General features: G+C 68.9%; 1 protein-coding gene across 1 annotated transcript in view; it reads right to left on the bottom strand.

The window, feature by feature from the left end:
• COL18A1 (collagen type XVIII alpha 1 chain) overlaps positions 1-13,720 on the bottom strand; it is a 71,357-nt gene extending 57,637 nt beyond the window's left edge. Inside the window, exons 1-2 of the mRNA XM_075934108.1 lie at positions 13,627-13,720; positions 13,486-13,556 (exon numbers count right to left, since the gene is read on the bottom strand). Coding sequence (XP_075790223.1) covers positions 13,486-13,556; positions 13,627-13,637 — 82 coding nt within the window. The 5' untranslated portion in view covers positions 13,638-13,720. The remainder of the gene's footprint in view (positions 1-13,485; positions 13,557-13,626) is intronic.
• Positions 13,721-14,090: the final 370 nt, after the last annotated feature.

Consider the following 14,090-nt stretch of genomic DNA (forward strand, 5'->3'; position numbering starts at 1 on the left):
CCGGCGCTGGAGTCTTCAGAGGTGCCCGGAAGCGTCTCCCGCAGCGCCCAGCCCCCTTTCCAAGCGGCACGGCCAGGCCTGGCTCGTCACTGCTGGGGCGGCGCTTTGCCCCTCCTGCTCCAGCGCGCCAGGCCGGGCAGCGCAGGAACGCGCAGCCGCTGTCCGCCTCAGGCGAGGAGGCGCTTCCCCGGGCGGCAGGCCGGGTGCCGTCTCTCCCATGCCGCTGGGCGGGCTGCAGCCAGGCTCCGCGCGGGAGATGGAAGGGCCAGGCTGGGGCGCCGGGCGGGGAACAGCGCCAGCACCAATCGCACTTGCTCTACAGAGCAGGAAGCCTGGCCACTGCAGAGACTAACCCCTCTCCCCTGCCCCCAGAGCAGACTGGGAGGGGTTCCCACGCCAAGGTCAGAAGGAATCCTGGGGAGCAGCCTAGCGCCAGCCAGAGACACCCCACAGCCGCCTAGCACCCATCCGTAGGACCCACATCCCGTCGGAGGGAGAATCCCCCCGGCCTTGGCAAGGTGCCCCAGGGCTAGCCCCACTCGGGCGCGGGGGGAGCAGGCGACCACGCAGCAGGAGAGCAGAGGTGTTTGTGGACAGGCTCGCCTTTGCCATTACCACCCTCGGGGCTTCGAAAGTCCCCCCAATTCAAGGGGCAGCCTGCACATTTCAAAGGAAAGGCGAGACCCTGCTCCCAGCAGGAGGGGCGTGGGAACGGAAGGCGCAGGGAACGCACGCCGGCACTTGCAGATTTATTAGGATCTGGCACAAGCGGGAGGCAGCTAGGACAGACCTCAGAGCAGGATGTAAAACGGGAGCCTGCAGGGACCCCTTGCCCGGCCTGGGCGGCAGGTTGTGCAATCTCCTCATCAGCAAGTTCCCTCAGCCAAGCGCAGTCTCCTCAGCAGCTGCAGGAGGCCTGGTCTCCAGCTGCACGACGCAAACCACTCCTGAGACTCGCCAGCCCATCGCGGGCCACGGGCTTAATCGAAAGGAACTGTGGACGTGACAAGCGACAGCTGCACGCTAGACCCACGGGACGCTACCAACTCCCAGCGCGCCAGGAGGGCCTGGCCATGCCGGCCACACTCTGGACCCCGCGGGAAAGCACATGGGGCACTATGCCGGGGGATGCTCCCCAGGCCGCCAAGGCCCAGTCGGACTCCAGCAGGGACAAGAGCCGCCCGCAGCCATGGCACCCAGCCCCCTGGCTCTGGTGGGCACGGGAACGGCCGAGCTGCAGTCCCCTCCCGCGGACGGAGCAGAGCGAACCAGCCGTTCCCGATTCACACTAGCCAGGCCTCTGCCACGTCAGCTCCAACCTTTCCCCTCGCACCCAGCGCCCCCGGGGGCAGAGGACAGCCCTTCGGCGGGCAGGCACAGGGGCAGGGCGAGACGCCCTCCCGCAGGCGCCGGCCACGCGCTGCACTGCCCCGCATGTGCTGCAAGGCTGCTGCGGCAGGGTTGCTTGCTTCCGGACAGATTCCTCCTACGGCCTGGCGGTAACTTACGCCAGGAACCCCGCATGCTACAGCCAGACTGACGCGCGAGGCCCGCAGGCTCTAGGCCCGCACCCTTCTGCTCCTGAGACCGAGCGCTGGGAGCTGCCCCACGAGCACGGCGGCACCAGGAAATGGAAAACCAACAGCTGACCCGCCCGTAGCGCCAGCGCCGGCAGCAAGCGTTTATCGCCGTGGGCACCGCCTGCGTCTGTGCCACCCACTGGCCTCCCAGGAGCCGCAGGGCCCCTTCCCAAGGGGCAGGCACAGTCAGTGCGGCTGGGACTGGCCGACATGTTTTAACTGCGCCTCCTGCCACTACGCCGGGGGCCTGGGACGTCTCCCAGAATGCACTGGCCGATTCTGGAGAACGGGCCGGTTCCTCTGGCGGTAACGTGAAGCCAGGTGGAGGTCTGGCTGCGCCAGGGCAACGGGATGGGACTGGCCCCCGAAAGCACAAGGGGAGGGCTCTGCTCGCAGGGACAGTCTCCTGGAGAAGGACCGGGGGGCTGGGACAGCTAGAACCCGGGGGGGGTGCCGGGGTGGAGAAAGGGGCAGCTCTCTACAAGGGATCTGAGAGGAGTATGGCTGGTCCCTGCCCCCGCCAGGGAGCGGCGCGTCTCACCTGGCCCCACGCGGCCGGGGCTGTCCCCTTCCCAGGGCGCCTGCTACTGCACCCCCAGCCCCCCGAGCCGTGATCTGAACCAAGAGACACAAAGGCCCGGAGCAGCGCGGGCACAGCCCCTCCTCAGACGCGGCCGCACAGAGCACCCCGGCATGGCGCCGCCGGAACACCGCCTGCCTTCTGGCGCTCACCACAGCACCACGAAACACACCGCAGGCCCCACCCCGCCCGGCAGGGAACAGCTGGGGCTCCGCGTGCCACGCGGCCTGCTGGGAGGCTGGGCGACAGCGAGCCGAGGGGTGCACGGCCTGGAAGACGCCCGCGCACCATGGTGCAGCAGACCATGGCGCCGGACCCAGCCTGGCTCGCGCTGACTTGGAACCCCCCTGGCTCGACCCGTCCTGGGACAAGGGGTCCTCTCCCGAGGCAAGGCCTGGGTCCCAGGGCGCCCCTCTCCTGCCAGCACTGCAGAAGGGGTCTCCTCATCCCCCACACGCACGAGGGACCCGCATCCGGCTGCTCTGCCCAGAAGCCGCTTGCGCCCCAGAGCAGGCACAGGGCTGGTGCCGCCTGCTCCAGCCTGGTCTGTTGGGCGGAGTTGGCGGGATGCGGGCGAGGGAAGGAACACGACGCTTACAGATTAGCATCTGGCTGCGACCTTGCCCTGGCTTGCCAGGGCGGAGCCGCGGGCTGGGTGGTTACCTGTGGTCCCTGCGGGCGCGGCAGGGGGCAGGCTACCTGTGCCAGGAAGGGGATGTGCGCGGGGAAACGCAGGCCTTGCAGGCGACTGCCAGCCGGGGATTTGCCCGGCAACCGGGCTGCACAAAGGGCTCTTTCATGCACGGGGACAATGTCGAGCCTGCAATTAGCAAGGCAAGGCTGAAAGGCGATCGCCGCCCCCACCGCTCCTCAGGCCAGCGGAGGGGAGAGGCCTGGGAACGCTGCCGGGCAGCCCCTCCTGCATGCCAGGGCCTCGCTTGCCCCCAGCGCCGCGGGAAATTCAACTCAGCAGCTGCTGCGGGCTCAGCCGGCAGGCTGCTCTCTGGCCCGGGGGCTGTGCCTCACCCTGCCCCGCGTTTCCCCACCCCGGCCCAGCGCGCACTGCAAACAGCAACCCTCCGATGGCAACAGGCCCTCCCGGCTGGCGCAGGCCCGCCTCAGAGGAGCCGCAGGGCACGGGTCCCAGGGCGATGGGCACTTGGCACAGGCTGGTACCGTAGGTTCTCTGGGCCCAGGAAGGCAGCGACTGCTCCAGCCAAGCCCTCCTTTTGAAGCCTGGCCCAGGTGGAGACACGGAGGCACCTGACGGTCCCTCGGTGGGGTAGCCTGGCCCTTCAGCCAAGAAAGCACCCGGAGTGCCATGGCCACACTCGCGCCCTAGCGCGGGAAGAGAGGGGAGAATTCCCTTCCCCCAAAGCCAGCCTGCCACTGCCACACCCTGAGGTCAGGCATACGATCAAACGCCACAGCCGAACAGGCGGCCACTACAGTGCCCTGGGGACAGGTGTACAAACAGGCAGCCACTACTGCTCCCTGGGGACAGGTGTACAAACAGGCGGCCACTACCGCGCCCTGGGGAAAGGTGTACGATCAAACCCCACGGCCAAACAGGTGGCCACTACCGCGCCCTGGGGACAGGCGTACAAACAGGCGGCCACTACCGCGCCCTGGGGACAGGCGTACAAACAGGCGGCCACTACCGCGCCCTGGGGACAGGCGTACAAACAGGCGGCCACTACCGCGCCCTGGGGACAGGTCCCAAAGGGAAGGGCCTGGCACCCTCCAGGTAACCGCAGCCTGTCCTCCCTGCTTCCTGATCCCAACCCCGAAATGCGGCCGCTAGTCTGCCCCCCAAGGAAGGGGAGAGCGCGCAAATGTGCACACCTTGCCCCACCGTGCTCCGGAGCAGGGAGCCCGGAGCCGAGGGGTCCCTGCCCTGCCAACTCCTGAGAAAACTTTCCAGGCTGCCCGACTGCTCAGGCTTGCGCCGGGGCCGGGGCTCTGCCCTGCTTCCCTGCGGAGGGGCAGGCCTCCCCCTCCCTCCGGCTGGCTGGTTGCTAGGTGGCCTGGCCTGGCGACTGGGCTTCCCATTGTCCTCCGGGATTTCCCAGCAGTGCGGGGCCGCAGCCAGGCCCTTTAGCGACCCTTCAGTCAGCTCAGATTGCTAGGCAACCGCCCCGCCCCCAGCGTGCCCCAAAGCAAACCTAGCCCTACCCCCCACACGCGGGGCAGCAGTGCTGAATACAGGGGAAACCGAGGCACACAGGCGTCGTGTTCCAGACATTCCCACTTTGTCCCTGGCCTAGCTGGCTCCCTGCAGCTGCTGGGCGAGGGCCTCCCCAAATGGAGGGAGGGGGAGAGGAGCTTCCGGGGAGGCAGAGAACTGGAGAACCGTCCAGGGACGGGGCATGACTGGCAGGCCCGGGCCTGCCCCAGGATTGTCAGGGCTGTGGGGCGGAGCGCAAACCCGCGGTAACGCAGCCAAGTGCCAAGCACCCACTCCAGGCCGACGCGCTCTGAGGCCACGCAGGCCCCAACCCTGGGACTCGCAGCGGGACTGGGGCGGCTGGGCTTGGCGTGACTGCGCGGGAGGACGCAGGGGCCCCTCCCCGCCTCGGCACAGCGCCGCCGAGAGCGACAGGCGGGCAAGGACGCGACAGGCTCTCCCCACGCCGGAACGCGGCCCGTGGAGCGGCCCTGGACTGGAGCAGTGGCTGTGGGGGGTGGGGGGGCTGTGACGGCCCCGGAAGGCCCCTTCTCCCGCCCGCTCGGCAAACCTGTGCCCAGAGTGGCCAAGGCTGCACAGCCCAGGCACGGGGAGGAACGGGCCCCTCTCGCTTACATGCCGCTTCCCCTGGGCAGCCCCCAGTGGAGCCCGACGGGGCCAGACAGAGGCCTGTAAAACCCCAGCGGGATCCCCAGCGCGGCAGGGCCTGCTCCGGGTCAGGTCCACGGTACGGGTGACGCTTGCCGGGTAAGCAGGTAACCGGTTACCAGTTCAGACGCACGGCTCTGCACGGGTTGAACGTTGCCCCTTGCACGCCTGAGACGCCAGCCTCACCCTCCCAGCGCCCCTGCCCGTGGCCAGCACTGGCCCTCTGCCGAGCTCAGTCCTTGGGCCTGGCCTTCCCGCCGGGACGTACTGGGCCGGTCTCCGGCAGAGGCAGCGGGTCAGCAACGCCCTTACTCCCGGCTGGAACAAGGGATGGCAACGAGCCACGCCTTGGCCTTCCCGTGGGAGCGCCTGGAGCTGCCGGCGGCTGTGGCAGTGCCTCGGGGAGGCTGGGACGAAATCTGCTCCGTAGGGGCAGGGCGCTACAAGGAACGCGTGGCCACCTCTAGCCCCTCCCTTCCCCATGGCTCCTCCCCCCCACAGCGCCACCCGCAGGCCGGCTTGGCGCCGCTCAGGAAATGTTTCCTGGGGCTTGCAAAACCGTGTCCCGTTCACGGGGGCAGGCCCCTGTGCCAGTGCCCACTGCTGGGCTCACGCTGCCCTGCATTGAGGGGCTGCCGGGGACCAGACACAGCAGCACACACGGCCGGGCATTTCTTCGTCGAGCGCCCGGGGCTCCGCAGGCGTCGCTGGCTGGAAACCCAACAGCATCAGCTAGACAGGAGCAGGCAAACGGGCGCGGGGAGCTGCCCAAGGGACCTGGTGTGAAGCGGCCCTGTGCCCACCACGCCGGCGTGGCCAGCCCCCCACGCCCTGCCCACACTCCAGCCGCTTAGCCAGGCTGGCCCGGAAAGGAGCCCATCTGGGAAAGCACTCGGGCAAGCGGGTGCCAGATTTCAGAGGAAACGCCGGGGCCAGCGGCCTGACTCACATCCTGCCCTGCTACTGTAGGGAAGCCGACTCTGGGGCCCCAATCTGCCAGCCGGACTTGCACCGAGCCGCAGCGGGATGCTCACGCCTGCATACACATGTGCGTGGCTTTGCTCACGGAGGCCTAGGCATGCACGTGTAAGTGCTCGCAGAGGGCCCTCCACTCGTGCCTTTCACTGCCTTCTGGAAGGGAAGGAGGCACCTCGCACTGGTGCGTGGGGACACGTGGAACACAGCCGTCGTGCGGGACCGGAGACCGGACAGACGACCTGCCTGCAGCCGGCTCCATGTGTCAGGGCGGTGTCCGAGCCCTCCCAGCCAGCGGGGCCATGGGGCAGGTCAGACATTCCTAGCGGCGCGCTGGAGGGACTGGGGAAGTGCCAGCCAGAGCCTCGCCCTCCCCCAGTTGGAGTCTCCCGCCGAACGAGCCACGCGCGTCCCGCTAGCCACGGCCTCCGGCTGCAGGCGAACCGGGCTCCCAGGCCCCGCGGGCCCAGCCAACGTGCACCCAACGGGTCTTCCCAGCCCACTGCCCTACGTGTCCAGGTCGAGGCCAAGCTCCTCAGCCGCCCTGCCTGAGAGAACGCAGCCCCCGGAGGCGGCCGAGAGGAGCCGGTCCTGCCGGGAGCTCGGCGGGACAGCACAGGGCCGGCTGGCCCAGATCGGAGCCACAGCAGTCCTTCCTCGGGCAGGGCGCTACTCCACGGCCCGGGGGAGCTGCGCGTGCAGGGCCGGGGCACCGCACGGCCCGAGTCCCAGCTCTCACCACCCGCTTCCCTCATTCGCTCTCCCACCGGCCCGGGCAACGGGCCCTGAGACACAGCTCCTCGGGCTCTCCAGCAGGGGCGATGGGAGCGGGAGGGCAGCAGCCTTCCTGGCTGGCTGGCTCCGGGCGCGACGGCAGCCAAGCGGCGATGCAAAGCCGGCAGCACCTCTGGGGAGTCCTGGCACCGCGCCTGGTTGGGGAGCCAGCTGCCCGGCGTGGAGATGGACGCGGGGACGCAGGCAGCAAGCTGCCCCAGACTGCATCCCCTCTGGGAGCTGTGCCCCAGCGCGAGGATCAGCAGCGAGGCCTCCCCCCCGCCGCAAAGCCAACAGCGCCCAGGCTGCCCCTACCAGCCGACATGCAGCGTCTAGCCCGGCGGGGGGCCTGGTGCCCCCCGGAGGAGGGGGCTTTCTCTCCAGCGCGCCTGGAACATGGGCATGCCTGGGCAAAGCCGCGCTGGGTGGCTCGGTACGCCCTCACACCGAGACGCCTCAGCCACCCCCGTCCATCTCCCAAGCGCCCGGCCACGCCACTCGCCAAAGCACCATGGCTGGTAGCAGGCGGCCGCTGCACGGGCGCGCTGCCTACCCACCGACGGGCCTCAGGGCCCCTCGGGGAATCCGCAACTCGCGTAGCCGCCGTCGGGCAGGGCGGGACAGAGGCGCCATTCACGGGCACCGGCGCAAGCCGCCTCTGGGAACAAGTGCCCTCGTGCGCCCTCACTCATGCACTGGGCTCAGAGACCGCCGCCTGCGCGTCTAAAGCCCGCTAACGGAGCCCACGTCAAGCGGCGGCGCAGCTCACCGCGCTAGCCCAGCCACAGCAACGGCAGAGCATGCCCACGGGATGCCGATGCCGGTGCCGGCGGGAGCACACTCTCTCAGCCCCTCGTGCGCCAGGGAAGGGGGGGCAGAAAAGCAGCGTGGGGCCTGCCCACTGCCGTCGGAGCAGCTTGAGGAGCTGAGACAGGGCGTGGCCATCGTGCCTCGCCCAGCAAGCAATTCTCCCCCACGGGCGTGCAGCGGCAGCTCCCAGTGCGGGAGGGGAGGGGAGGGGAGGGGCCTGGGAGCCATCGCGCAGAACAGACCAGCCATCCACCCTGTTCACCCCAGGACTAAGGGCACCCTTAGAGGGAGGCGAAAACCCTGTCATATGCAGAGCTGTGCCATGCCATTCTAGGGTGGAAAGTTTCCCGTCCAACTTACGCCCTGGAACAGACAAGTGGGCAGCTCTCGTACTTTCGCCCTTGTTAGTCCAATTTGGAAGGCTCTCTGTATTCCTAGAAACCTCTTGCCTCTTTCTTCTCACATACTAAGCTACTTGCCTCAATAACATGCACCAAGGAGTTCCGCAGATCTATGGTCTGCTGCGGAAAAAACCACCGCCTACTCTGCATCTCACAAACCCTTTATGGCTAACACCAAATGCTCCAAGCCAAATGGAAGAGAGAATCCTCAGCCAGCTGAGGCCAGAGACTCAATTAAAGCCTTGACCATTTTGAAATACCCAGGATTAAAACAGTCCGCAGCCCCAGATGTCAGCAGTGCTATCTTGGAAGTGCTCCAGGATTTAAATAGCGCACCCTGGACCTCCGACGAGAATAACCGTCTGTCCCTGGAGATCTGTCGCTGGTATTGCACTGCAGTGGCTACTCGGAAGGATGGCGGAGTCCGTGCAGCGGGGTAACACTGTACACACTGTACAGCTGAGGTGGGCGCTGGACGCTCTGCCTACTCCCTCGGCTCACCTGCCAAAGGGGACACTAGCCACTAGCCTCGGGCCGGGAGACTCCTTCCAAAGCAGGCTGCAGAGGCGCATAGAGGCGCTTGCGGGGCTGCTGGAAGAGAAGGCGCGTGGACATACAGGCGCGGGTATTGACTGCAGGTATGACAGGCCCGCCCGCGGAAAGGAGCGGAACGTGGCAGGGCATCTCCTACGGAAGCCGCCCTGTGCCAGGGGTCCGGAAGCAAGCCGGGCTCTGGCTGGGCCTGCCTGCGGAGCCAAGCGCCTGTTCAGTCACTGACTTGTTCGGACAGCTGCCCGGTTTCTCTGCACGTGCTATTGCCCCAGGCCCAGCTCCAGCGCCTGCCGTCCGGGTACCGCAGCAGCACTAACCACGCCAGACGGGTACGGAGCGGCACACACTCAGCGGCACCTTTCTGGCATTGACGAAGCGCCCTTTGGCTGGAGAAGTAGGGTCCTTGCAGCTCGCGTCCACAGCGGGGTGTGGTGCACAGCACGGCAGGCACGTAGGGTTACCGGATGGCTCAAAAAAAATACTGGACACACTTGATCTCAGATGCGGGGGAGGACCAGCTGGTGGGGAGCGGGGCTGGTCAGGAGGGGGTTGGGGGGAGCAGGGCTGGCTGGGGGGGAACGGGGAGGGGGGAACTGGCCGGCAGGGAGCGGGGCTGGCCAGGAGGGGGTTGGGGGGAGCAGGGCTGGCTGGGGGGAAATGAGGGGGGGAACCAGCCGGCGGGGGGCGGGGCTGGCCAGGAGGGGGTTGGGGGGAGCAGGGCTGGCTGGGGAGCAATGGGGGGGAACCGGCCGGTGGGGGGCGGGGCTGGCCAGGAGGAGGCTGGGGGGAGCAGGGCTGGCTGGGGGGAAATGAGGGGGAACCGGCCGGCGGGAGGCGGGGCTGGCCAGGAGGGGGTTGGGGGGAGCAGGGCTGGCTGGTCCAGGCCAACCCTTTCCAGGTGCCCCCGGCAGGCAGAGGTCCCACGCGCCTGAATGCGACAGGAGGGGGTAAAGGGCATCCCCCCTGCTTCTCCTGAGGCCCCGCAAAGCGCCTTGACTTTGCCCAGAGGCAGGGTACCCCCCCCACTCTGGTGCTTGGCCTTCCTGTGGGTTTCACACCCCCGCAGACTCTGTATGTAAATGACTCCTTTGTGCTCCCTCACAATGCTGAGTTTCCCAGCTGGAGAGACACAAACCTGTTTTGCAACTCTGACTGGATAGGGACTGGAAAAGAGATTCAGCCAGGGCATGGATCCGTGCCTTATCGCGCGGCTGCTGTGGAATCCAGGGGCCGCCCGCCCGGAGCCCTGCTCACCCCACCCCTGGAGAGATCAGAAGGGGAACGGCTCGGAAAAGGGCAACAGAAACGACGGGGATGGAAGGGGGCGATTGAAGGCACAAGGACTGAGCACTTGGAAAAGACGCGGGGGGAGACGGTGGAGATCCATGCAATCGCACCTGGCACGGAGAAACGAGCACGGAAGTGCTATTTACTGGACAGCACAAGAAGCAGGGGCCATCCCATGACATTAGCAGGCTGCAAGCTGAAACACACACACCCACGGCAGTGCTGCTTCTCCCAAGGCCCAGTCAATCTGGGGAACTCCTTGCCCAGGGAGCTGGTGGAGGCCAAAGGTACCACTGGCTCAAAAGAGACCGAAAGGTCCACCAACGGCCCCTGGCCGGGCAGGGCAGGGCAGGGCAGGGCAAGGCAGGGCAGGGCAGGGCTGCCATCTGTGGCTGGGATGTCCCGAGCCTCCGTCTGCCGGAAGCTGGGAACGGGAGACGGGAGGGGTCACTCGCCAACGGCCTGCTCGCGCCCGCTGGGGCACCTGGCACCGGCCGCTGTCAGAAGCCACGGCACTGGGCGAGGAGCACTGGTCTGAGCCCATACGGCCGCCCTCGTCTGCCCTTTCCCCCGGCACTAACGCCCAGGGCGGCGCTGGCTGTTCCTAGCCCTCCCGCGAGGCTCGGGGGAAGCAGAATCAGGCTGCCCTTGCCAGGCGCACGCTGGGGAGACACGAGGATCTCCGCCGGCCGCACTCTCCAGGCGGCGAGCAGCCCACCTGCTCCCGGGCGGGGAGATTGGGGGCAGCACAGAAAGGAGAGCAGGGCCAGCCGCTGGGAGGGAGTTGGACAAACAAGGCACCTTCGCAGGCCAGCGAAAGGCCTTACCCGGGCCCGGGCGGGACCCTCGCAGCCTGAGTCTACCCAGCAGAGGCCCCCGGGGCGCTGGGCCCCTCCGAGCAGCGTGGCCTCCTGCACCAGCCCTACACCTGTGGGTCACGCTGGCCCAAGGCCCAAATCCACTGGCCTGCGTGGCTGAGTCCTGGCACAGGGCCTCTGCCCCAGCCCGCTGAGCTATTCCCAGAGGAATTCGTCTCCCCAGGCCATGAATCATTAGTCACCAGCACGTTCCAGCCTTGCTGCGGGTCCAAAGTCAGCTCCTCTGGCTGCCTGGCTTCCTGCTCTCGCCTGCCTGCTCCTCTTGGGGGGGGCTGCCAGGCCAGGCCCCTCTCCCCAGAACCGCTCCAGGCCGGCCGAGCAAGACGGCAGTGAGAGCAGGCGCCCTCGTCCTGGGGCTGCAGGATGTTAACAGACAAGTTTTTAAACAACTCTGGAAAGTCGCCCGCCCCCGACACTTCATCCCTTCAGCCAAGGGGGCGTTGGCACCCGGCAGTGGGGAGACGCCCCCACGGGCTGCGCTTCCCGCGTGGGGCGCGCTCGCCCGAGCGGCTCTGCTCCCAGGATGCCGGTCCAGGAGACAAGCGAGCGGCGGGGGCCCGGGCCCGCACGCGGCAGAACAAAGCCCCGCGGGACGAAGCGGGGCGCTTATGGGAGAAGATGCTGGGCTGCTCTCAGACGACGGGGACGCAGCCCACCGACGGCAGCCTGGCGGGTCCTCCCGGTGGTCCAAGCAGCAGCTACGGCCACGGTTCCCGGGGGGAGAGAGCGCAGAGCAGCCCAGGGAATCGCCCTCGGGGACTGGGTCTGAGCCCTCGGCGCTCAGCCACGGGCGCCCTAGGCCAGAGCGCACAGGAGCCGCACGGGCTGAACCGGCTACTCCCCACTCTCCCTAGTCACCAAGCCGGGTGCTTTTGCAACGCTAGCCGCCAATTGGAGAACACTCGCTCAGCCACGTCACTGTGGGAATCTCTTTACACGCGCGCGCACAAGCACACGGAGCGTTGAGCTCACCCGCCGGCGCTTGCTGGGGCCACACAGATCGCTGGCCTGGCCCCGGGACCGCGGAGGTCTGAGCACAGCCCTCCCCCCACACGCAAGTCTGCCCCACAGCCAAAGGGGCTACGCACAGAGGAAGCCGAGACGGTAAAAGCACAAGTTGTCCCGGGGGATACAGGGCAGCCGCAGCACCAGGAACCACGCTTTGTCAAACCCCTATTTGCAAGTTGCTCGTGGCCCTTCCAAGGCAGCAAGCCCACAGCGGTAGGGGGCAGGGTTACGGGGCAGACTCTGCCCCGCGGGAGGGGCTGCAGCAGGCAGTGGAAGGAAGGTCTCTCTGCTCTGCTAGGAAAGGAATTCCCTGCAAGGCCGCGCACCGGCCGTGGCCCTATCCCGCTGCCGGGCTGTCGCTGCGCAGGCCTGACGCGCGAGCAAGGACAGCCAGGGCTGAAAGCGGGGCGCTCGCCCCAAGCAGGCCAACCAGCAGCTTCCCCTGCCTGCACGAGGCCTGCCTCAGGCGGCTAATGCGAGGCCGGGGCCTTGGGCCTGCCTGGAAGCGCTGGAAGGAGCCAAGGGCTTCCCTGCGGAGAGGTGGGAGGGCAGCCGTCATTCACTCGGGCAGTGCCTGCTGCCAGGACGGGACAGCCCGGAGGGAAGGGAAAGGCCTAGAGATGGGGGAGGCTTTGTACGGGAGCCGGGCCCGCGCCTGGCTCAGGCCCCACGTCTCTGGGCTGGTTCTCCGTGCGGGTTTGCGAGATGAATCGGCGCCCCCGCCCCGCTTGGAAGCCCGGGCGCTCTCAGGCACAATGCCCAGCGTTTGCCAACACTCGCCTGTCTCTGAGCCAGCAGCCCGAGGCCTGTGCCGCCCCCCGAGCTCTGCAGCGGCATTTCACGGCTGCCCTCCCCGCCGGGACGCAGTGTGGTCAGCCAGGCCCAGCACGTCTGCCCCTGTGCTCTGCCCGCCGCACGCCCCTCAGAGCAAGGGGCAATGCGCTGCCAGGAGAGGCTGGGCTGGCGTCCCGGGGACAGACACGGCGGGTTTGCTGTGGCGGGGCCGGCTCTCCTTTCGGAGCACCCGTGGGTGCAGACTGTCCCTTCTGCAGCCCAGCCTTCCAATGCCCTGGACCCTCGGAACGGCGCGCCGAGCGGGTGCCTGGCACAGGGAGATCGGCCAGCGCCCCGCTCCGCCCGTACCTCCTACAGCCCCAGCCCCTGCGCACCTCCACCCCTCGGGGAGAAGCAACCCGGCCTCCCAAGCGGCTCCGGGCAGCGCCTCCTGGCCACCCTGAGTGCGCACAGCCCCTCCCCCGCCCGGCTGTGGCGAGCACAAGCCCGCCCACGCCCCGGGGATGGTGCACGCGTATTTGCTGCCTCCCAAGGCCAAGCTCCGGACACCGGGTGGGGATGCGGAGCCCCGGGGCGGCCCCCGCTGAGCAGGCCAAGGGGGCCCAAACCCCACCCGCCCCGCGGGCACGGCCCTCCGTGGGCAAGTCTCTGAGCACCGCCCGGGCAGCCCCTCACCGCCCCCGGCCACTTCCCCTTGCACGGGCGGGCTCCCGGCTTTGCACGCCGGCACGTGCTGCACAAGCGCGGGGCACGGAGCCCGGGGTGCCGGCGGGCAGAGGCGGCCTCCTAGCGGGGAGCAGCGGGCCGGGGGGCGGCGCACGGGGGGGACCCAGCGCCCGGCAGCGCGGCGCGCACTAGGGACCCGCCCCGCCCTCCCGCCGTCGGGGCGCCGCAGCTCGTGGCGCCCCGGGCCGGCCCCCGCCGCACAAACGGGGCCAGCAGCGGCCCCCGGGCCAGGAATCCCCCGCGGGCCGGGCTGCCCGCCCCGCGCAGGGCCCCGCGCCCCTACCTGGCTCCGCGGCCGCCAGCAGGAGGGCTCCGAGCCCGAGCAGGATCCGGGGGAGCCGCCGCGGGGGGCACCTGCAGGAGAGAAGAGGAGAGTTAGAGCCGAGCCGAGCCGGGCCCCGCGCCGCCCCCTCCCGCCGCTCACCTGGCGCGCATGGCGGGCTGCGCTGCGCTGCGCTCCGGCCGGGCTGCGCGCGTGTGGCGGCCGGGCCGGCGGGGCAGGGCAGGGCAGAGCCGCGCGGGGAGGCGGGCGCGCGGTCCTAGCGCCGCCTCTCAGCGTCCCGCCCCCCTTGGCCTGGGACCCCCTCCCCCGCCGCGAGAGAGCAGCGGCCCCGGGCCTCGCTGCCGCACCTGCCCTGCACCCCCACACCGCGTCACACGGGCTGCAGGCGGGCGCTGCGGCGTTCCTCAGGTGAGCCAGCCAGGTCCCAGCCTGGGTGTCGCACTGCCCTGCACGGTGGGCACTGCCCTGCCTAAGTCACTGCCCTGCACGGTGGGCACTGCCCTGCCTAAGTCACCGCCCTGCACGGTGGGCACTGCCCTGCCTAAGTCACTGCCCTGCACGGTGGGCACTGCCCTGCCTAAGTCACCGCCCTGCACGGTGGGCAC

Source organism: Pelodiscus sinensis, chromosome 7 (assembly GCF_049634645.1).
Source record: "Pelodiscus sinensis isolate JC-2024 chromosome 7, ASM4963464v1, whole genome shotgun sequence".
Lineage (NCBI taxonomy): Eukaryota > Metazoa > Chordata > Testudines > Trionychidae > Pelodiscus > Pelodiscus sinensis.